The 22591-nt window shown below is 38.0% G+C and overlaps 1 protein-coding gene across 1 annotated transcript; it reads right to left on the bottom strand.

Annotated features, from left to right (window-relative positions):
- Nucleotides 1–3217: 3217 nt before the first annotated feature.
- On the bottom strand, nt 3218–3955 carry LOC129883628 (uncharacterized). Its single transcript, XM_055958252.1, has 2 exons — nt 3675–3955; nt 3218–3554 (listed from the first exon to the last, which is right to left on the bottom strand). Exons 1-2 carry the CDS (start codon nt 3953–3955, stop codon nt 3218–3220), a joined length of 618 nt encoding a protein of 205 aa, XP_055814227.1.
- Between the last annotated feature and the right edge of the window lie 18636 nt (nt 3956–22591).

Below are 22591 nucleotides of genomic sequence, written 5' to 3'. Positions count from 1 at the left end.
ACCACAGTCACATGAACTCAACATTATTCAAAAGCTAACAATCAAGTTTTAGGTGCTTCAGTTAGTCACTTTTTCATGTTCCTACTATCTATGCACTCTGGTAGTTTGGAAAAATACTCTATATACCTTACAACTGTCTAAACTCCTTTTTTGTACGGTTCAAAAGGAACTATCCATGTACAAAGAACCGAAAACAAATGCCATGGAACCCAAAAATTCACCAAAGAAAATATCAGTAAGAACAAAAATAAACAAGCATATCTCTAGATAACTCACACATAAATCTAACAAAAACAACCACACTTTATCAATCCATCTAAATATCATCATACTAGTAGCAAAAATAAATAAATAAATAAAAAGAATAATTAACAGAATTAAACAGACGTCCACCCCACACTTTAAGTTGGGCAATGTCCTTAGAGCACAGAATAGTAGACTTCCCTATCTACTCATCCATTTGACCACCTGCATCTGTATCCTCCTCTTCCAATGGGTCAAAGTCTATCGCTTCCAAGTTTGATTCTACATCCGAGCTGGTCCTTCTCTTGTCTTCATCCGTAGGGATGTCATTTACAGTTGGCTTGTAGAAATCTCTTCTCAATCCAAGAATAACCATGGCATGCTCATTCAGTGGGTATCGCCTCTCGACTTCCCAAAGCTCCTCATCAGTTAACGGACGTCCTCATGTACGGTGGCGCAGCATTTTAAGGCCAAATATACGGGACGTGATCATATCATCGTGCCTTGCGCATTTCTATGTAGTGAGGACTGGGCCATGAGTGTAGTCAGGCCCCTTGATATTTGTGACATCAAATGAATCTGATGGGAGGGAGGCCATATAATCATATTGTTCCTTGGGGACCCCTGCTCGCCAGCATATTTCTATAATAAGGCCACTGAATCCATATCCCCTGCCTCTATGCACCTTACACTTTTGGATGGTGAACTTGATCACCACACCAATATTCACACATATCCCTTTCATGAAGGCATAAACCAAGCACACCTTATCCCGTGTTAGCTCTGTGTAGTGTAGGTCCGAAATCAGATTATATATTACAATCTTTGTCCATAACTGCGTACCGAAATATGATGTGGTAGCCACGCAGCCCATGACGTACCCACTCATCCATAAATAGAGGCCCATATAAAGTGTGTCTGATATCTTGGTATGGTGGCTGAATATTCAGGTCTGTCAGTGCGGTGGTCGGCATCTCAGGAATGCCCAATAATTCATTTATGACCATAGGGGAGAGGGGAACATCTACCCCTCAGACTGTTATGAAGTGTGTGAGTTGATCTAGTTGGTAGTTGGTGTAGAATTCATGCACTATATGCAGGTTACATGGCCTTGGTTCAACAAATAAGAACAGCATATTCCGCTCGTCTAGCCTCTGCAAAATATAGGGGTAGTCCCTGGCCAATTCTCCTTATTGATCGGCATGTCTGAAAGATATCACGCCTCAGTGTGGCGCTTGTACTAATTCTTACCACTGGGTATACTGCCTTGATATCATATCGACGAGTCTGGCCTCGAGGCATTGATAGAGCCGGTGGTATAGATGGTACTCCTATATTCCTCTTCCTGCTCCCTAGGGCTGCCGGCTCTTTTCCTGATCTTCTGCTGGTTGACATGTTTACTGCAAACAACCAAGCCAACAACAACATATAAGCCTTGACTAATCATTAGAACTTAGGGCCCGTACCCCATACTTACACATTTCATTAGCACACAAATAATATGAAGGTACTCACACTTACCTTCATTTGACTACTATGCACAAATATGCTAACAAACCAATCCATACTTCACAATTATTAACATGGTGACTTCCATTCTATATGAGTTCCAGAACAGTCCCCTTAATTTACCATATTGCTAGGACCGAAACAATTAACTTGCATAATTGAACAATATAACTATTTCAATCCAAACTTCATAACACTACTTTATCACCCTCATTAAACTTATAATTACTCTAAAAATCAACTCAATATTTTATTAAAGGTTAAGCATAAATAGGCATATAACTTCATCTTTGCTGTAGGTATATTTTCAAAATATGATTTGAAACACAATAAACTTTATCCCACACTTCTTCACAATAAAACTTGACTTCAACTCATTAATATATGCATGTTTACTCAAGAATTCAACACACAATACCCATAACCATTACAAAACCCATACCTCTTTAAGCATCAAAAATAGGGTTAGAGTTCAGAAAACTAAACCCTCAATCAGTTAATCATCACACAAAATTTCTACACAATTAGTTTACTCATACCTATAAGCACTTTATTCTAAAACTCAATGGAAATCAATTAAAGGTTCAAGAACTCATTATATGTAGATTACAATAATTTAGGTCATCAAAGTAGTTCAAGAACACATACCTTTTTGGTGATAAAGTAAAAATTCCACAGAAATTGGTTTGAAAATTGCAAAGGGCATCACAGATTTTAGAGAGATTTGAGAGTTAAAGATGAAGAAAAATATTTTAACTGAGGGAAAATGGGGTTGGAGGGGTTTTAAAACTGTTTTCAATGGTGTACCTATTAAAAATGGGTCAAACCCCATCTTTTTACCTTTATATTTCCAAAAATTGCTCCAGATCTGCGACATGACTTGTCGAGGACCTTACTGTTTTAAGTCCTAAAATTCCAAATTTGTTTTATGTTGAAAATATCCAGGTCCGCGATGCGGACTTGTCGCGGACCTTACTATTTTGTGTCGAAAATTCTTAAATTGCATTCCTCCTGAAAATAGGCCAAGTTCTGCGACGCGGACTTGTCGCGGACCACACTGGTTTTGCATTCCAAGATTCCAAGTTGCATTTTTATGCTGAAATAAGCCAAGTCCATGATGCGGACTTGGCACGGACTTTCCTTATGAATTATTTTTCAACATCAATTTTTTTTGAAATATACCAGGGCAACATTTTTTACTGAGATGGTATAGGTCTGCGATGCGGACTTGTCGTGGACCACACTGTTTATGCTTCGTCTAAATCTCCTCTTTTATGCTCTTTTATTTCACAAACTATCTTATATACTCAACAACATTAAATGTTAGTAAAACCAAAATAAGCAACCAAAATTTATAATTAAAACACATGATACCTCACGGGTTGCATTCTGCGTAGCGCCTAATTTATTATCGCGACACGACCCAGCTATTGCTTCACTCATTGTCCAATTCCATAATTTTTTCCTAACGATCAACATCCTTCCCAAAGTAATGCTTAACCCTTTGTCCATTAACCAAAAATGTGGACGTCTTTATTGCATTCCACATTTCTACACCTCCATGTGGTGTCATACGCACAACTTCGAAAGGTCCACTCCATTTGAACTGCAACTTTCCTGAAAAAAGCTTAAGTCTAGAGTTAAAGAAGAGTACCTTTTGTCCTGGTTCAAAAGTATGAGTGATGATGTGCTTATCATGCCATCGCTTGGTTTTCTCCTTGTAAAGCTTGGCGTTTTTATAGGCGTGGAGCCTAAATTCTTCTAACTCATGCAACTGATGTAACCTCTTCCATCCTGCTAGCCTGGGATCAAGGTTGAACTTTTTGATTGTTTAGTAGGCTTGATGCTCTATCTCCACCGGTAAGTGACATAATTTACCAAACACCATTTGATAAGAAGATGTTCAGATAGGGGTTTTATACGCAGTTCTATATGCCCATAATGCCTCATCTAGCTTTTCTGCCCAATCCTTCCATTGTGCATTGACAGTCTTTTGCAGAATTTGCTTAACTTCCCTATTAGAGACTTCTACCTGTCCAATGGTTTGTGGATGATAAACTGTGGCCACCTTGTGGCGTACCCCAAATTTAGTCAATAGGTTCTTCACTGTTTGATTGGTAAAATGTGATTCTCCATCACTTATAATTGCCTTGGGAGTTCCAATACAAGTAAAGATGTGCTTCTTTAGGAACTTGCTTACCATCTTCGAGTCATTCGTGGGAAGGGCTACTGCTTAAACTCATTTGGATAATAATCCACTACCACCAAGATATATTGACTCCCACAAGATGGTGGAAACAGACCCATGAAATTCATTCCCCATACATCGAAGATTTCAACCTCTAAAATGTTGTTCAATGGCATTTTATGTCTTCCTTAGATTGTGTCCATTCGTTGACACTGATTACAACTCTTTACATACCCTGCAGCGTCTTTGAACAATATTGTCCAAAAGAATCCAGATTGAAGTACCTTATGCGCAGTATGCTCTCCTACATGATGGCCATTATATGGTGATGAATGGCAACTATCCAACACTTAGTGCACTTCCGCTTCTAGTACACACCTCATAACCATTCTTTTAACACCTTGCTTGAATAAATAAGGTTCATCCCACATGTAGAACTTAGCATCATGCATAAGCTTCTTCTTTTGCTGCGATGTAGCATCATGAGGAAACACTCTACTAACAATGTAGTTCAGAATATCTGCATACCATGGTAGTTCTTGTACTTCTATTACCGTTGCTCATCTGAAAACTCTTCCTTTATTAATTTTTGCTCACCGTTATGGGATGAATCCTCTAATTTTGATAAATGGTCTGCTATTTGATTTTCGCATACCCTTCTATCTTTGATTTCAATATCGAACTCTTATAGCAATAGAATCCATCTGATGAGCCTTGGTTTGGCATCTTTCTTGTTGAATAGGTACTTAAGAGCTGTATGGTCAGAAAAAACAATCACTTTTGTACCTACTAGGTAAGAGAAAAATTTATCAAACATATAAACAAATGCCATCACTTCCTTCTTCGTGACCGTATAGTTGGTCTGAGCAGAGTCAAGAGTCTTGCTGGCATAATAAATGGAGTGAAAAATTCTCTCCTTTCTTTGTCCCAGAATTTCTCCCACTATTGTGTCGCTTGTGTCACACATCAGCATAAAAGGTACTCCAGTTATGAGCTAGCAAGATGGGGGTTTCAAAAAGCTTCTTCTTCAAGAGTTCAAAGTCCTACAAACATTTATCATAAAAAAAAAATTTACCTCCTTTTCAAGCAAACTACACATGGGTCTGGCAATCTTTGAAAAATATTTGATGAATCGCTGGTAGAATCCAGCATGACCTAGAAAACTGCGAACTCGTTTTACTGAAATTGGTGGTGGAAGTTTCTCAATCACTTCAATTTTAGCTTTGTCTACCTCCAAACTATCTTTTGACACTTTAGTTTCCAATACAATATCCTTTTTAATAGGAAATGACATTTTTCCCAATTTAAGATGAAATTTGTTTCTTCACACCTTGCTAGTACTTTCTCTAGATTTTTCAGACATAGATCAAAAGACTCTCCAAAAACGGAAAAGTCATCTATGAAAACCTATACAAACTTTTCCATCATATCATAAAATATCGTAATCATGCACCTCTGAAAAGTGGCAAGAGCATTGCAAAGACCAAATTGCATACACTTGAATGCATACATCCCATAGGGGCATGTGAATGTTGTCTTTTCCTAATCCTCCGATGTAATGGTATTTAGATTGTAACTTGAATACCCATCTAAGAAATAGTTGTACTCTTGGTCTGCTAATCTGTCAAACATTTGGTCAATAAAAAGTATAGGGTAGTGATTTTTTCTTGTGGCATCATTCAACTTTCTATAGTCCATATATATGCGCCACCCAGTTACTGTTCTTGTGAGGATTAACTCATTTTTTTCATTAGTCACCACAGTCATTCCCCCTTTATTTGGTACATACTGAACTGAGCTTACTTAATTACTGTCAGAGATTAGGTATATTATGCCTGCATCTAGCCACTTAATTATCTCTTTCTTCACAATCGCTTTCATGATGGGGTTCAAACAGCATTGTGGTTGTGCACTAGCCTTATGTCCTTCTTCCATTAAAATTTTGTGCATGCTCAAAGCGGGGCTTATACCATAAAGATCATCCATTTGCTATCTAATTGCCTTGTTGTGTCTTTCTAGCATCTCAAGTGCTGCTGTGATCTGTGCCTCAGATGAAAGAATTACAACTAAGGTCTTATTCACTCCAAGAAAAATGTACTTGATATGTGCTGGTAATTGTTTCAACTCCAATTTAGGAGCTTCTTCCAGAGAAGGCTTGGGTGAAGGACCCAATTCTCTGTTCAAAGATTCCACATTCTTTTTCCACATGCTGATATTTGGTATATCAAGCACACTGGCTAATTCTTTAGCTTCCATGTCCTCTTCAATATCTTGACCCATCACGACTTTTGCCAACAGATCATTTTCTATAGTACATTGAGCTGAGATTTCCTCATCGATGATGGATGCAACAGATAGCTCTTCATAGACTGCAGGCAATTTCAGTGCATGATATACATCGAACACTTCCACTTTGTCATGTGCTCTCATAGTCAATCTACCTGTAGCCACATCAATAAGTTCCCCACCTTTTGCTAAGAACGGGCGTCCCAAGATAAAATAAACATCAGGGTCATGCTCAAAATCTAAAATAACAAAATCAACAGGAAAGATGAGGGATCCCACTTGTACTAATACATCTTTAAATATCGGCAGGTCTAGCTACAAAATGATCAGCTAACTGTACAAAAATAGTTGTTGCTTGAAGTTCTCCCAAGCCTAATTTCTTAAGCATAGATCTAGGCATCAAGTTAATACTAGAACCCAGATCATAGAGACCTCTTGCATTACTAAACTTACCAATAGTTACCTATATTGTGAAACTACCTAGATCTTTTTGTTTAGCTGGAAGCGTAACTTTATTCAAGATTCTTGAACTACACTCTTCAGTGAGTGTTACTATTTCAAATTCAGCTAAGATGCTCTTATTGGCCATAATATCTTTGACAAATTTAGCGTATTTTAGGATTTCCTACAAAACATCAATCAAAGGTAAATTAATTTGCAATTGTTTCAACAAATCTATGAACTTTACAAAATACTCTTCTTCTTTCTTCTTTTTAAATTTTTATGGGAAAGAGGGAGGAGGTTTTATCTTTCGTTCCTCTACTTCTTTTGAACCGCTGGCTTACCTTCTTCCCCAACTTGCTCTTTGCCTTTTACCTCTACCGATTTAGCTTTGGGAGCCAATTTGGTGAGGGGGAGACCACTACGAGTACTTATAATATTCACTAGTTTGGGATTTGGGTCAGTGTTACCTGGTAAAATCCCTTGTTGGTGAGAACTATATGCACTTGCTAATTGCCCAAGCTGTTTTTCTAAATTTTGGGTAACTAACTGATTCTAACGAACATCTGCAACTAACTTAGCTTGGTCTATCATGATCTGTTTCAATATGTCCTCTACACTCATGCTTCTTGATTTTTCCTGATCCTTGATTTTTCCTGATCCTTGATTTCCTTGACTTTGATTATTATACCCTTGACTATGATTGTTGTACTTTTATCCACCTCCTTGTGGTTTGTATTGAGTCTTCTCTTACTATTGGTTTTGTTGATTACCACCCCATAAGAAGTTAGAATGGTTTCTCTAATTTGGGTTATAAGTGTTTCCATAGTTATAGTTTCCACCATTCCTAGGTGCGTTATCCACAAAATTTACTGACTCCGAATTTGCTCCATAATATTCAGCCATATGTTCACTACTTCCATATACCTCACACCATATGTGTTGTTGCTGAACCATGCTCACTGAAGCTTGCTGCTGTCCTTTTGCTAAAGTATTGAAATGCGTTGTCATCATATTTTGCATTACTGCAGTTTGTGCCGTCAATGCAGTTACCACATCAACTTCCAACATGCCTGCTTGCTTTTGAACAACCGATCTAGTATTTGCTCCGTTGCACTCCGGATTTCCTTGAGATATGTGATTAAGCAACGTATATAGCTTATCATCGGTTTTCTCTAATGCTTGTCCACCTACAGCAGAATCAAAAAGAATTTTTATTTTTGTATTGGGTTCCAACCCTTTTATGAAGGTATGGACCAATACCTCGTTAGCTTTATAATGGTAAGTGAAACTAATGAGTAATGACTTAAATCTGTCCCAAGATTGGTATAAATTTTCTCTAAACTTTTGCTTAAGGCTTAAAATTTCAGCCCTCAACTTAGCCGTCTTCCCCAAAGGAAAGAACTTAATAAGAAATTTGTGAGTCAAATCATTCCATGAAGTGATTGAATTTGGTAGTTCCAACTTCAACCACCTCTTAGCTTCCCCCAACAAGGAAAAATGAAATAATGTTAACCTCACATAGTCAGGACATACCCCATTAGGTGTATAAGTGTCGCTAATCTCCAAAAACAAATTAGATGTAAACTTGAGGATCTTCATGAGGAAGACCTGTAAACTGCCCATTAGAGTGCAACAATTGCACCATGTTTTGTTTTAGTTTAAATCTTCCTCCAGTTAGAGGTTTTTAGATGCTAGAGGTGACATTTGCTGTGAGTGGGACTTCCACATCACGCACTGTCCTGGCTGCCATCTCTACAAGGATCTCTTCTGGCAAGACCTCTCCTTCTAAATAGTGATTATCTGCTAGATTGAGTTTATGTATTAAGTTTTTTGAAGCTGTTGTTCGTTGCTTTCGTTAGAAGAATCGTTCAGGCTCGGATAATGGATCTACAAGCTCCTTATCTCTGTCTAGTATAATGTCTCAGTTACCTGCAACAAATCTTTTAAGCCAAGACCAAGTTATTAACACTAACACTAATAATAAAAAAACTTTGCAAAGATAGCTATTGCCAAATTAAACATAACTCCCCGGCAACAGCGCCAAACTCTTATTGCTCTTCAAATCCACACGTAAGTATAGGGGTCTCAAAAGTAATATATTAGACCTTTTTGAGATCCGAATGTCGAACTCACAGGGACTATGCAACTAGGCTTAGTTAACTTTTTAATGAATTGAATTATTACTGTGTGTCTCAAAAGTTGAGTTTGTTTATATCTACAAATGATAATACCAAAACTAGGTGAAAACTACTTAAAATATGTCAATTAGAGTTATAAATTTAAAGAAGAGTCCTTGAGTTGTAGCAATTTAAGATTTCTGGTTTAACCTCTTTTACCTTGGTATCCAAGGGGTTCCCAATTACTGATTTACAGGGTTGATTTTATAATTATGATCTTCCAATCTCTAATTGCCTATTTTTGTTGACAGCTTAACTACATCATTGAGTGGGGATAATCATGAACCAATAAAAATGCATTAATATTTTCATCCTATTTAGCAACCAAGAATGGTGTATAGATATTTGTCATAATCATTCTATACACTAATTATTCTAGACAACTCTAAAATAAACATGCTCCTTATATTCTAATGTTCTATCTTCCATTCGTCTTTCGAGTTAAGGATAGATAAAAAATATGTTTCAATGGTGATCAAGCGTTAAAATAAGAATATAAGATTAACTTCATATGAAACCCATTTTAAAGAAGCAAACAAGAATTAAACCTTCATCTTATGGCTACAACCCAAGAACAAGGAAATTTAGCCCCTCATAGTCTCTGAGATGTTTACATGAATTATTTGTAACATAAACTTAAATTTAAGGTGAGACAGAAAGGAGAAAATATCACTAAACTAGGTCTTCTCTCATTTTTCTTCCATTTCTCTCCGATAAGAACAAGTGCTCCCCTTTAGAATATGTAAAAGTGCCAATTATAGTGCCAAAAAATATGTTGGTAAAGCAAACGCACTGAAGTACGCAACGTGGACTTGGGTTATTCCAATACAACATTTCATTTTTCTACTTTTGGGATGAATTTTTGCTCACCCATGTCAAAGGTTCGCGATGCGGACTTGTCGTAGACCACACTACCTCGCCAAATAATTTCACACTTCAATTTTTAATCAACACATTCCAAGGTCCACGATGAGGACTTGTCACGGACCACATTGCCTCATGAAATAATTTTATTTCTTCATTGATGAATCTTCATGTCCAGGTCTGCATCGACCTTGCGTGGAATACACTATTTTGCCCAATACATCCCATGTTTTGGAATAGAAACTATAGGTCCTTATTCCATGATGTTAATTTGCTTTGTTATAGTATATTTTAGTCGTCTTGTGATTTTATTTCTCCCTTGAGTTCCAATTTCCATCAAATCATGCTTCAAATGTCCATTTATACTCAATTAGACCTGAAAGTTTCTAAACATGCTATTTAGTTACAACAATACAAAATATGCACAATCTGAACTCGACTTTAGGAATTTTGTTTTTAAATGCAGCAATAATTTATGGGCTTTAGTTGTTATTAGGCACATAAATGTTCCCAAGATCAGTTGGTACTAGCGCCATCCCCAGCATGGTTACAGCACCTGCTTACTTGCTTATTCATTTGCTGCTGCAGCTCCGCTAACAAATAAGGTGGTAGGCATAAATGCATTTTTAGGCCACTAATGGGTCTTGTGATGACATGCTCACCAAGTTCCTTAAACTCAAACCTCCGGTCTTGTAGGGTACAAAAAATGAAGATACTTATGAGTTTATTCTGAATTATTATGAGAGATTGCACAAACTGGGCATAGTGCACCAACATAGAGTAGAGTTTTTGATATTCCATCTATAGGGTGAGGCCAAGCAGATATGGAGGGATTATGTGGAGTGTCGTTTGCCTGTATTTGCCCACTCACTAAGTTTCGGTTCCATGGTCTATTTTAGATAAGTATGTGCCCGCACTTTGAGGGACAAAAAGAAGGATGGACTTATGACCTTTGAGTAGGGAGGGTTATCAGTGGTTACTTATAAGGACAAGTTACATGCATTGTCCAGGTACACTAAACAGTTGGTCACTATCGAGGAAGAGAGGGTTAGGTTGTTCATAAAGGGGTTAAACCCCGAGTTGCAGGTAGTTTTTGTCCATATGACTTCAGCTGGTAGGAGTTTCAATTAAGTCAATGACTTTGTTAAAAAGGTTGAAGGTATATCTTAGGGAAAAATTTTGGGGGGTGTTACAATATCTCCCTCTTGAGATCATTCGTCCTCGAATGACAAGTAAACCAAGAATGGAAATCGGGGTACAAATCACAATCAGAATTCAACCATTTAACCAATCAAATTCTCAATTAACTTACTATCCAAATTCAAAATGAACAAATGAATTCAAGTCAAGAAAGTAGGCAATACCTCCAACATTCTCATCGGTAGGCATGAATAGATAGGGATATTTAGACTTCATATCTTTCTCCGCTTCCCACGTGGCTTCCTCAACAAACTGATTTCTCCACAGGACTTTGACTGAGGCAATCTCTTTGTTTCTCAATTTTCAAATTTGACGATCAAGAATTTGGATTGGAACCTCTTCATAGGATATGCCATCCTTAACTCCAATACTACCAATAGGGACTACCAATGCGGGATCGCCTAAGCACTTCTTCAACATCGAAATGTGAAATACCGGATGAATAGAGGTGAGCTTCGGAGGTAACTCCAACTCATAGAAGACACTCCCAATCCACCTCGCAATCTGGTAAGGACCAATGTATCGAGGACTAAGCTTCCCCTTCCTTCCAAACCTCATGACACCCTTCATGGGTGATACTTTCAAATATACCCAATCATCCACCTCAAATTCTAAGTCTCTCCTTCTCACATCGGTGTAAGATGTTTAGCGGCTTTGGGCTGTATTTAGCCTATCTTGAATAACTCTCACTTTCTCCATGGCTTGGTGAACAAAATCGGGCCCAATCAACTCAACTTCACCAAACTCAAACCACCCAATGGGTGATCTACACCTCCTCCCATACAAAGCTTCATAAGGAACCATTTGAATGCTTGCATGATAGCTATTATTATATGCAAACTCTATGAGAGGTAAGTGATTATCCCAATTTCCTTTGAAGTCAAGCACACAAGCTCTCAACATATCCTCCAACGTCTGGATGGTGCGCTCCGCTTGGCCATCTATTTGGGGATGAAAGGTCGTACTAAGGTTCACCTTTGAACCCAGTCCTTTATGAAAGCATTTCCAAAATTGGGAGGTGAATTGAGCTCCTTTATCTGAAATGATAGACAAGGGAACCCCATGCAACCTGACAATCTTCTGGATGTATAACTTTGCATAATCTTCTGCGGTGTCAGTAGTCTTAACTGCCAAGAAGTGAGCTGATTTTGTTATTCTATCCACAATCACCCAAATGGAATCATGTTGCTTTCGGGACCTCGGTAAACCTGTAATAAAGTCTATGTTGATCATCTCCCACTTCCATTCCAGAATTTCTATATTTTGAGCTAAACCACATGGCCTTTGATGCTCAACCTTCACCTATTGGCAATTCAAGCACTTGGAAATAAACTCCGCAACATCTCTCTTCATCCCACTCCACTAATAAACTTCTTTCAAGTTGTGATACATCTTTGTAGAGCTAGGATGAATAGAATATCTGGAACTATGCGCTTCAACCATAATCCTTTCTCGAACATCATCGACATCTGGTATGCACAATCTGTTTTGGTACCTCAACACACCATCTCCCCCTTTGGTAAAAACTGTCACCTCTTGTTTGTGAACAACTTCCTTCAACCGGAGAAGGATGGGATCCTGATCTTGTTTCTCCTTTACCTCTGCCACAAGTGAGGATGTAGACCCATCATGAACATTAACTCCACCTTCATTGTTCTCTTTAAGACAAACTCCTAATCGGGCTAATTTATATACCTCCTTCGCAAATTCTCTCCTTCCCCCCTCCACATAGGCAGTGCTACCCATAGACAACCTACTAAGAGCATCAACAACAACATTCGCTTTACCTGGATGGTAGAGGATGCTCATATCATAGTCTTTGAGTAGTTTGGGCCATCTTCTTTATCTCAGGTTGAGTTCCTTCTAGCTGAAGACGTATTATAAACTCTTATGATCGGTGAACACATCAATATGCACTCCATATAAGTAGTGACGCCAAGTTTTTAGAGCAAATACCACAGCTGCTAGCTCAAGGTCATGAGTTGGGTAATTCCTCTCATGAACTTTAAGCTGTCTTGAATCATAGGCTATCACCTTTCCTCTCTGCATCAGCACACAGCCCAAACCAACTCTAGATGCATCACAATAGATCATAAAACCCTATGTTCCATCGGGCAAAGTTAGAATAGGAGCAGTGGTTAGCTTGGTCTTCAATTTCTGGAAACTCTCATCACAAGCATCAGACCATTGGAACTTAGCCTTTTTGGGTCAGCTTGGTCAATGGTGATGATATGGATGAGAATCCCTCTACAAACCTTCAATAATAACCGGCCAAACCCAAGAAGCTTTTTATCTCTGTCGGGGATGTGGGTCTGGGCTAATTTTTTACTGTCTCAATCTTCTGAGCATCAACTTGAATACCATCTCCAGATATAATGTGGCCTAGAAAGGCCACTGATGCAAGCCAAAATTCACATTTTGAGAACTTTGCATACAATACATGGTCCTTCAAAGTTTGCAAGACAACTCTAAGATGATGGGCGTGCTCCTCCTCATTCTTGGAGTAAACCAAAATATCATCTATGAATATAATCACAAACATATTAAGATATAGTTTAAATACTCGATTCATAAGATCCATAAAAGCTGTGGGGGCATTAGTCAACCCAAAGGACATCACCAAGAACTCAAAGTGGCTATAGCAGGTCCGAAAAGCTGTCTTTGGGATATCACACTTCCTCACCTTCAACTGATGGTAGCCTGATCTTAGGTCTATCTTTGAGAAACAAGTGGCACCCTGAAGTTGATCAAATAAGTCGTCTATTCTGGGGAGAGGGTATTTGTTCTTTATGGTGACCTTGTTCAGCTGCCTATAGTCAATACACATTCTAAGAGACCCTTCTTTCTTTCGCACAAAAAGGATCGGAGCACCCCATAGTGAGACACTTGGCCTAATGAATCCCTTATCTAACAAGTCTTTCAACTGTTATTTCAACTCTTTCAACTCAGCCGGAGCCATTCTATATGGAGGGATTGAGATAGGCTGGGTATCAGAAAGGACATCAATCCCAATGTCGATTTCCCTATCAGGATGGACTCTAGGCAGATCTTCAGGAAAGACATCAGGAAACTCGTTGACAATCGGAACCGACTGAAGGGATGGAGACTCAATACTATCATCTTTCACTTAGACAGGGTGATAAACACACCCTTTTGAGATTAGCTTCCTGGCCCTAAGGTAGGAAATAAACTTACCCTTAGGCACGACAGGGCTACCCTTCCACTCTATGACAGCCTCATTCGGGAATTTGAACTTGATAATATGAGTTCTACAATCAATAGAAGGCATAACTGGCATAAAACTAGTCCATGCCAAGGATCACATCAAAATCAAACATGTCTAACTCAACTAAGTCAGCCAAGGTATCCCTGTGATGAATTGACATAGTGCAATCTCTATAGACTCTCTCATCTAAGACAGAATCACCAACAGGAGTAGCTACACTGAAGGGCTCAAGGAGACACTCAGGGATTTTATCAAACTTACTTGCCACATAAGGAGTCACAAAATATAGTGTGGCACCGGGATCCATCAAAACATAACAGTCAATAGAAATGACTCGAATCATATCCGTCATGACGTTTGGAGAGTTCTCTTGATCTTGACGACTACCCATGGCATATAGACGGTTTGTACCTCCGCTCGTACTTGAAGTAGTACCCCTCTGATTACCTCTAGCTGGTGGTGCAGTGGTAGAATAGTGGGCTCTGTTCCCCCATGCTGGACATTCCTTTTGAAAATGGTCTATTTGGCCGTATTTATAACAACCAACCCTTCCCGCTCTGCACTCTCCTAAGTGGAGCTTACCGCACTTGACGCATGGTGTCTTCCCTTGTGAACCTTAACCCACGCTAGCCTGGGATTGAGAACCCTAGGGTCTGAAATTCTGGCAACTTTTTCCTTGTCGATCATACCTGTTCTGCGGCATAGGTGCACTGGCGGTAGATGAGGCATAGTTAGAAGGCCTCTTCTGGAAGAAGGACCTGTTGCCCTTGTTTTGCCTCTGATTATTCTCATGCCCAGCTGATCTTGCCTTTTTGCTTAGATGCTCCTCTCTGTCTTTTCTCTTCTCATCCTCCACCTGTTGAGCGTACATTATTAATCTTGAAATATCCATATCGGAGATCAATAATGCCGATTTGCACTCCTTCTTCACATGTCTTCCCAAACCAAAGACAAATTTCCTCATCTTCGACCTCACATATAGGATCATCTCTGGAGCATACCTGGACAGCTGGATGAACTTCAGGCTGTACTCCTTAACAGTCATGCCTTCTTATTTCAGATTCACAAACTTCTCCACTTTCGCTTCCCTCAATTCTCGGGGAAAGAAGTGGTCAAGAAAGGCTCCCTCAAATTCATCCCACATAGCAGGTTCAGCATCCTCACCTCTACCTTGTTCCCATTGGTTATACCAGATGTTTGCCACATCCTTGAGCTGGTAAGACACCAACTCAACCCCCTCAATCTCCGTAGCATACATAGCTTTCAGGATTTTCCACATCTCATCAATAAAATTTTGGGGGTCTTTATCAATATTAAAACCCGTGAATGCCGGCGGATTCATTCTCAGAAAGTCTCTAATTCTAGTAGCAGCAGATGGCTCTTGAGAACTAGAGCTAAGAGTTGGCGAACTCTGATTACCATTTTGGGCAGCCACTAATTGAGTGAGCATGGCAATCGCTCCTCTAAAGTCTTCTTTCGAAGTTAGTGCAGGTGGAGTAGTAGGCATTTGAGGTTCCTCCGCATCCTCGACGGTCGGCCTCTAGCCCTCGATGGGTGTACCTCTGACTGTGGTATCTCTGCGTTATCAGCATTTCTTTGGCTAGCAGTACGTTTAGGAGTCATTATCTGTAACGTATAAACGCATGAATTAGAAAGGAAGTTTATAGAGTTTAACTCTATCGCACGAATTTAGAGTATGAAAGAAGTGAAACAATTCTTAATGTCTTATAGCCTCCTAGTTATAAGTGTGGTGCAAAACACACCCATAAGCAATACTTTACTAGACACGGCTTCATAGACTCCCTATGATTCTTGAACTCTATGCTCTAATACCATGTTTATCACGCCCCGGGAGGGTACCCTAGGCGTGGCCGACACTCAAAAGCTATTTCTGGCCTCCAAGCAAACCACCTGGTCCAGTCACACATTCATTCAAACACATTCTCTCAGCAGAAGACTCAATCAATGAAGTACTATTCATAATTTAGGGCCAAAGGCCAAATAACTATCAATCAACAAACAGTTATAAAAGAACTACTCAAAAGAACAATCCAACATTTCTATGCTCCGGTCTATGAAGCCTCTATCAACAACCTAGGAGGTGCCAATGACAAGCCCATAGCTACCAACAATCAAAATAAAGGAAACAATACAAAACTATACAGGAAACTCAATATCCTCCGGAAACTAGGAGGACTCACCAATTAGCTGGGAGTGTGTAGATCTTCAACGGTGCGCCGGTTGATGATTTCTAGTACCTGTCTCTACATCATGAAATGATGCAGGCCAAATAGCGTCAGTACAGGGAATCTACGAGTATGTAAAATGGCTGAATGAAAAAAACACCAAGGAAGTATCAAGTTAACTCGGAAGCTCGACTCAAGAGAAATAACAACTCAATCAAGTGCCCTAAGTCTAAACAAGAATATGGTTTAGACGGGACCAATCATATATCATTCCACTCAATCCGACTCAGAGTACTATCAAGACCTATATGGGAGTTTCTCTTATCCGACAACCATCACTTATGAGCCAGTGACAGTACAACAAACCGACGTTGTTGCCGCATCGTTCATACTTTGCCAAGGCATTAACGAATCAAGCAATCATGGATCTAATCCAACCAAGTCCTATAATGTCAGGACAATAAATTTGGGGAAGCATCCGACTTTAACGATTCAATCCCCTCCTATGTTTGGCGACGTAGTTATTGGGTTCGAGTATGGACTATACGCTTACCCAATTCGGTGCTCGATATTCCTCCCAAGACTCAATGCTAATAAAACTCCATCCAATTAACTCAATCAAATCATAACGACAAGTCTCATTTACAACCTTGTCAATTCATTAACTCTATCACAATCAAACCTCTCCCAATCATACTATCCGATCAATCGCAATCATATCTTTCCAAAGTAGATCAAATAGGCATTTATAACAACATGTAAACCTATCCAATCATTCCTCTATCATTTAACAAATCTTTTGGGACTCAACACAACTCCAAGGTTTTAAATCAACAATTCAAGATAACAACATATTTAAGAAAATTAACATTTCTTTATGAAAATCACATAGTTAGGAAATTAACAATATATAATCGACACCTCATCTCAACTAACTCATAACAACATGAAGCACATCACTTTCTTGACTCCACAACATCATCATAATGGAAATTAGGAAAATAGATGAAAGGACCTATTTGGACCTACCTCTATCAATAAGCTCTATTCCTAAGGACAATAAATCAAAAGAAGATGTAGGGCACATGGGTGGACTCAAACCATGTTTTGGATAGCCTTACATACCTTAGCGAAGACTTGAAGAAAAACCTAGATGTTGGGTCTTCAATAGAAAGCTTGAATCTTGAAGCTCTTGGAGGCACTTCTTGTTGGAGAAGGATTTGGAGAAGAAGAAGAAGAAGAAGAAGAGGAAGACAGGGATTTCTAGAGCTTTTAGAGAGAGAGAGAGAGAGATTGAAAATGGTCCCAAAAATATCCCAAGGCCGTGTATATATAATTTGGGGAAATCCCCAAATTGCCCGTTTTTCAAAAATCTGGAAAAATGGCTAAAACACCCTTGGCGCGATAGTGGCGCGTTGCGCCCTTACAACGCCAAGCCAAATTTAGGCTTAAAACCTGCACATCTGATAGTGGCGCATCGCGCCAAGGACCAAACTACTGAGGCTTGTTCCTAGCGCGATAGTGGCGCATCGCGCCCTTACAGCACCAAGCCTGTATTTTCTGGGTTCTAGAAAATAGGCTTAAAAACCCTGCACATCTTCTAGTGGCGCGCCGCGCCAGGGACCAAACTACTGAGGCTTGTTGGTGGCGTTGGAAAGAAGACTCGACGAACTTTAATTTAATAAGTTGTGGGCCACCCAGATTGGCGTCCTCCAAAAGATAGGATCGTTAGAAGTCGGCCCCTTATACGAACTCATCATAAAACTTAGCCACGACGAATCTTTTGGACTTAGCTTGTTCCTAGGTGTCCTTTGTGACCCCACATCACCTCTAACACTTTTCAATTTCTCAAGAACTCATTTTAACTCATGCATATACTTCACAATAATAGAGTTCGGCCCTACACGAATACAAGGAAGGTTCGAATCTTAGGGAAAAATTCTGGGGGGTGTTACATTAATTGACTAGTTTCTGATCACAATAGTCAGAAACTTGTTAAAATAATTAAAAACAATTATTAAATAGAGACTACCATAGTCGGCCATGTTATAATATTTTTAATTAAAAATTAATTTAATTACCCGACTACTGTAATCAAGTAAAGTAATATTATTTCTAATAATTAATTCACTCTAACTCCTCTTTAGTTCTCTCACTACTGCGCTCCTCTCTCATCAGAAATTAGTGAGCTTGCTAGTATTTTACCTTTCAAACTAAGAGACTACTTGAAGTTGGGCTTACTTTGCTTAGACTACTGGAAGGTGGGTCATATTTCTCCCAATATTTTATCATATTTATCACCCATGGATGTGCCCTCTAGTTCTCTCACCATCTCAATTTAGGGTTTCAAATTTATTGAGGTAAGTAAAATTTCTCCCTCCTTCAATCGTAATACTAAAGGCCTTAGTAAAATTTTGTTGATTATTGTTTATTATTGTAGATTATTGTAGTTCTTCCAACCCAGATTGATACTATTGATTGTGTTCTTTGATTTTATAAAATTTCTCTACAAAATGCTTATACATGTTTATGTTTTATGCCATAAATGCATCAAGGTGACAATTGTTTGGGTAATGTATGATAGTGATTAGGAAGAATTTGATAGTGATTACAAATCAAATAAAGATGATTAACTTGTTTGGTTTGTTCGAGTAACGTGTTTGGTTTGTTCGACAAATTTGGATCTGAATTCTATTTTTGTTTGAGTAACCATTTTTCTTTATCATTTATAGTACTATAGGATTTAATTTGATTGGGTTCAATAATTGATATATCCATTTTTACAAATTATATAATTAGTGTGACCAAACAATATAAACAAGGGGTACTCTTGCAGATTTGTCTGTCCTCTTAAACTATTTTCTTTTTTTAGAAAGAAACATATGGCAAATATTTCAACTTGCTCCCTTCTCATTGTTTCTGATTTTCTAGGTAATAACTACACACAAAACATATATATTTTTTGCTACTTAAACTCCATGGTGCTCAAATTGGAAGAGACCATTGAAACATTGGAAGACTTGAAAAAAAAATGCCTTGGCCTGAAAGCTCAACTGGTGAATGACAAAAAGGATTCACCTAAATGTTTCCCATCTACTTCATTGGTTGATGAATCAGGGGTATTTGGTAGGCATCAGGAACTTGAGGAGTTAATTATCCAGTTGTTGTCATGTGATGATGCATAGGGACAGAGGCCTTGTGATGTGATTTTGATAGTACTTATTATCTTAGAAAGTCACTTTTTTCCTTGATACCAAATTTTTTCAATAAAGAAAGTGACTTTTGAAATAATTTACTATTAGTTGAGTGAAAATTTGAGAAATCAACTCGTTATAACTCTAGTTACCTTAAAAGTCTAGTTCATTTTTTAAAATGCCCATTTCATTTACTATTTTAGAGAATTTCTAGCTTAAACCATAATGACAAACAAGATATTCTGCATATATTACCTCAGTGCATATATATTTTGATTTGTGAGAAGTCTGTGTTGGTTAAACTGTCTTGAAAATAAATAGTCCTTGTCATTGTCCTTGTGTCTGTGGTCATCAGTGGGTTTGGTTGCTTTATGGCTAGTACTTTGCAATTACAATTGCTTGCAATGTGGTTGTGGGACATGGCTAACCTATGAAAGAAATAAAAGGAACATGTCATAGCTTAATAGCAGCTCAGGTATTAGTTTTAGCTACTCTTTTCAGTACTCTATTGAGTTTGTCTGAAAATATAGTTTAAAATTTCGGTCAGACTTCATATGTTTATATTAATTAGTCTCTGTACACGTGTGTTACACGTGTATCCCATGTTAATTAGAATAAATTATTTAAATTATATGGATGATACTAAAACATGTAGTAGAGAACTCCGCTATTGATCGAGCTTTTGTTACAGTGATGTTGAAATTCTCATAAAGGTTAGATTGCACTTGATCCCAACATCTACTATATTTCCTAAATTATAAATATAGCACGAGTAGAGCATACTAGATTAAGTAAAAAGTTTCATTGTGCGCCCAAAGAAAAAGAAAACAAACTAGGAAGCATATTACCAACAGTACTTAAGAATCTATTCACAGGCCAATTTTGTGCCAAAACTGGTTAGGCAGATTGCAAACGCTTGAAAAGCATGAAAAGGCTTCTTGTAGTGATCTGATCCGTGATATGTTTTACATGCCATGGATGTTGTTTTTGCTTCTTATTCTTCTTTATAGTCCAATGTGCAAGAGTCATTGTAAAGAACTCAAATTCAGTTTCTGACCCCGTTAGAACAACAACACAATTGGAAAACTTACCAAAATCTATCAATGTAAGAATTAGAATGGTACTATCGGACTTCCATGGTATTGGTTAGGCTTTTTATTCTTTGATAATTTTGGTAGAATACTTATATATTTTTATTCCTTTATCTTCTTTGCTTCAACTGGCTTCGATCAAACATGGAAGTTGGATCCTAACCAAGTCAATAGCTCTAAGAACGAATAGATTCTAATTGCTCCTTTTGTTACCTTTCTGATGACGTTTATTTATACATTTATTTCAGGTTGAATTTCAAAAAGGCTTGGATGAATGGCTTCAAACACAACCTACTTCTGAGGCTGGTTGCATAACCCAACTATCATCTGATGGTACTACTTCAATATGAAAAAATGCGGCAGGAGTTGTATTATAAGGTAGAGTTTACGGGCTTGGAGTGCAACCTTCCTCGTATCATTCATCACCATTGTTGTTCTAGTACTTCTAATACTCAATCTTCAAAAGAAATGGAAGAAATGCGAAGACAAATTTCAAAGCTGACAGAACGACTTCAAACAACTGAAAAACAATTGAATACTTATTAGACTTGATTTTGATGATGCTTGAACTTTTAGACTCAATTATATTGAATGGAATTTGAATGCTAAGGAATGTATTTGATGTTTGTTTTTATTGTTGATTTTTTATGGATAGATGATAATATAATTTAGCAGGTGGTGCATCATATAAAATATATTTTTTTGTATTAAAAATATATTTTTTTTGACTACAATAATCGATAACATCATATATATTTTTTTAAAGAAATTTAAAATACCAACTACAGTAATTGGTAGAAAATAATAAATTAATTATTTATATCGACTATAGTAGTTGGAAGAGTAATTAAATTATTATAAATAAGTTATGTATGCTGACTAAAGTAGTCGAACTACATATTAATTAAATATTTAATTATTTAACTATTCCAATGACTGTAATTGACAATATTTTAATTAATAAATTATTATTTTTAATAGGTTTCTGACTAAAGTAGTTGACCATAATGGTAGTTTAATAGTCGGGTCTAATTTTGTATTTTCCAACTACGGTAATCGGTAAAGTCCGACAACTATAGTCGGTAAATATTTTCCAACCTTCAATATACCAATTTCTCAAATATAGTTGGAAAGTCATCGAAAAACTCCATTTTTCTGACTACATTCCAACTACTTTAGTAGTCTGAAAACAATGAAATTCTAGTAGTGCTTACAAGTGTTCATTGTGAGGTCTTCACCGATCATCGTAGTGTTTAGTACATTTTCAGTCAGAGATCTGAATTTGAGGTAGCGCTGATGGCTTGAGTTTCTAAAGGACTGTGATATGACTATTATCATCCGAGAAAGGCCAATGTGGTAGCTGATGCCTTGAGTAGGAAGACTTCTAGCATGGAAAGTCTTGCCGCCATTCAAGATGAGGAGCGAAAGTTGGCTAAAGATGTTCAGAGGCTAGGTAAAATCCCTGTTCACTTGCAAATTTCAAAGGATGGTGGTATTTTTGTCTTTGTGGAGGCACGTTCTTCTTTGGTGGAGAAGATCCATGAGCGACAGTTTGTGAATGAAAAATTATGTCTCATTCAAGATGAACTGTTGATAGGGGAAGCCAATGAGGCTACACTCTATTCTAATGGTGTGTTAAGGATCGGAGTCAGGATTTGTGTGCCCAAGATGGGCAAGTTTAACAGGCTGATTCTAGAGAAGGCTCACTGTTCTCGATTTTCTATCTACTCAAGGATGGTAAATATGTTTCATGATCAGAGTTAGCATTACTGGTGGTGTGGCATCAAAAGGGTTATCTCAGATTTTATGTCCAGATGTTTGACCTATCAACCGGTCAAATATGAGCACCAATGGCTCGGAGGTATGTCTCAGAGGATGTTCATTCCTACTTGAAAGTGGGAGAGGATTACCATGAAATTTTTTATGGTCCTACCTATCACCGTGGGTGGTTATAATTCTATTTGGGTGGTTGTGGACAGGCTA

This window comes from Solanum dulcamara, chromosome 3, assembly GCF_947179165.1.
Source record: "Solanum dulcamara chromosome 3, daSolDulc1.2, whole genome shotgun sequence".
Lineage (NCBI taxonomy): Eukaryota > Viridiplantae > Streptophyta > Magnoliopsida > Solanales > Solanaceae > Solanum > Solanum dulcamara.
Note: the sequence above shows the minus strand (reverse complement) of the source record. Positions and strands in the feature narration are given on the sequence as shown.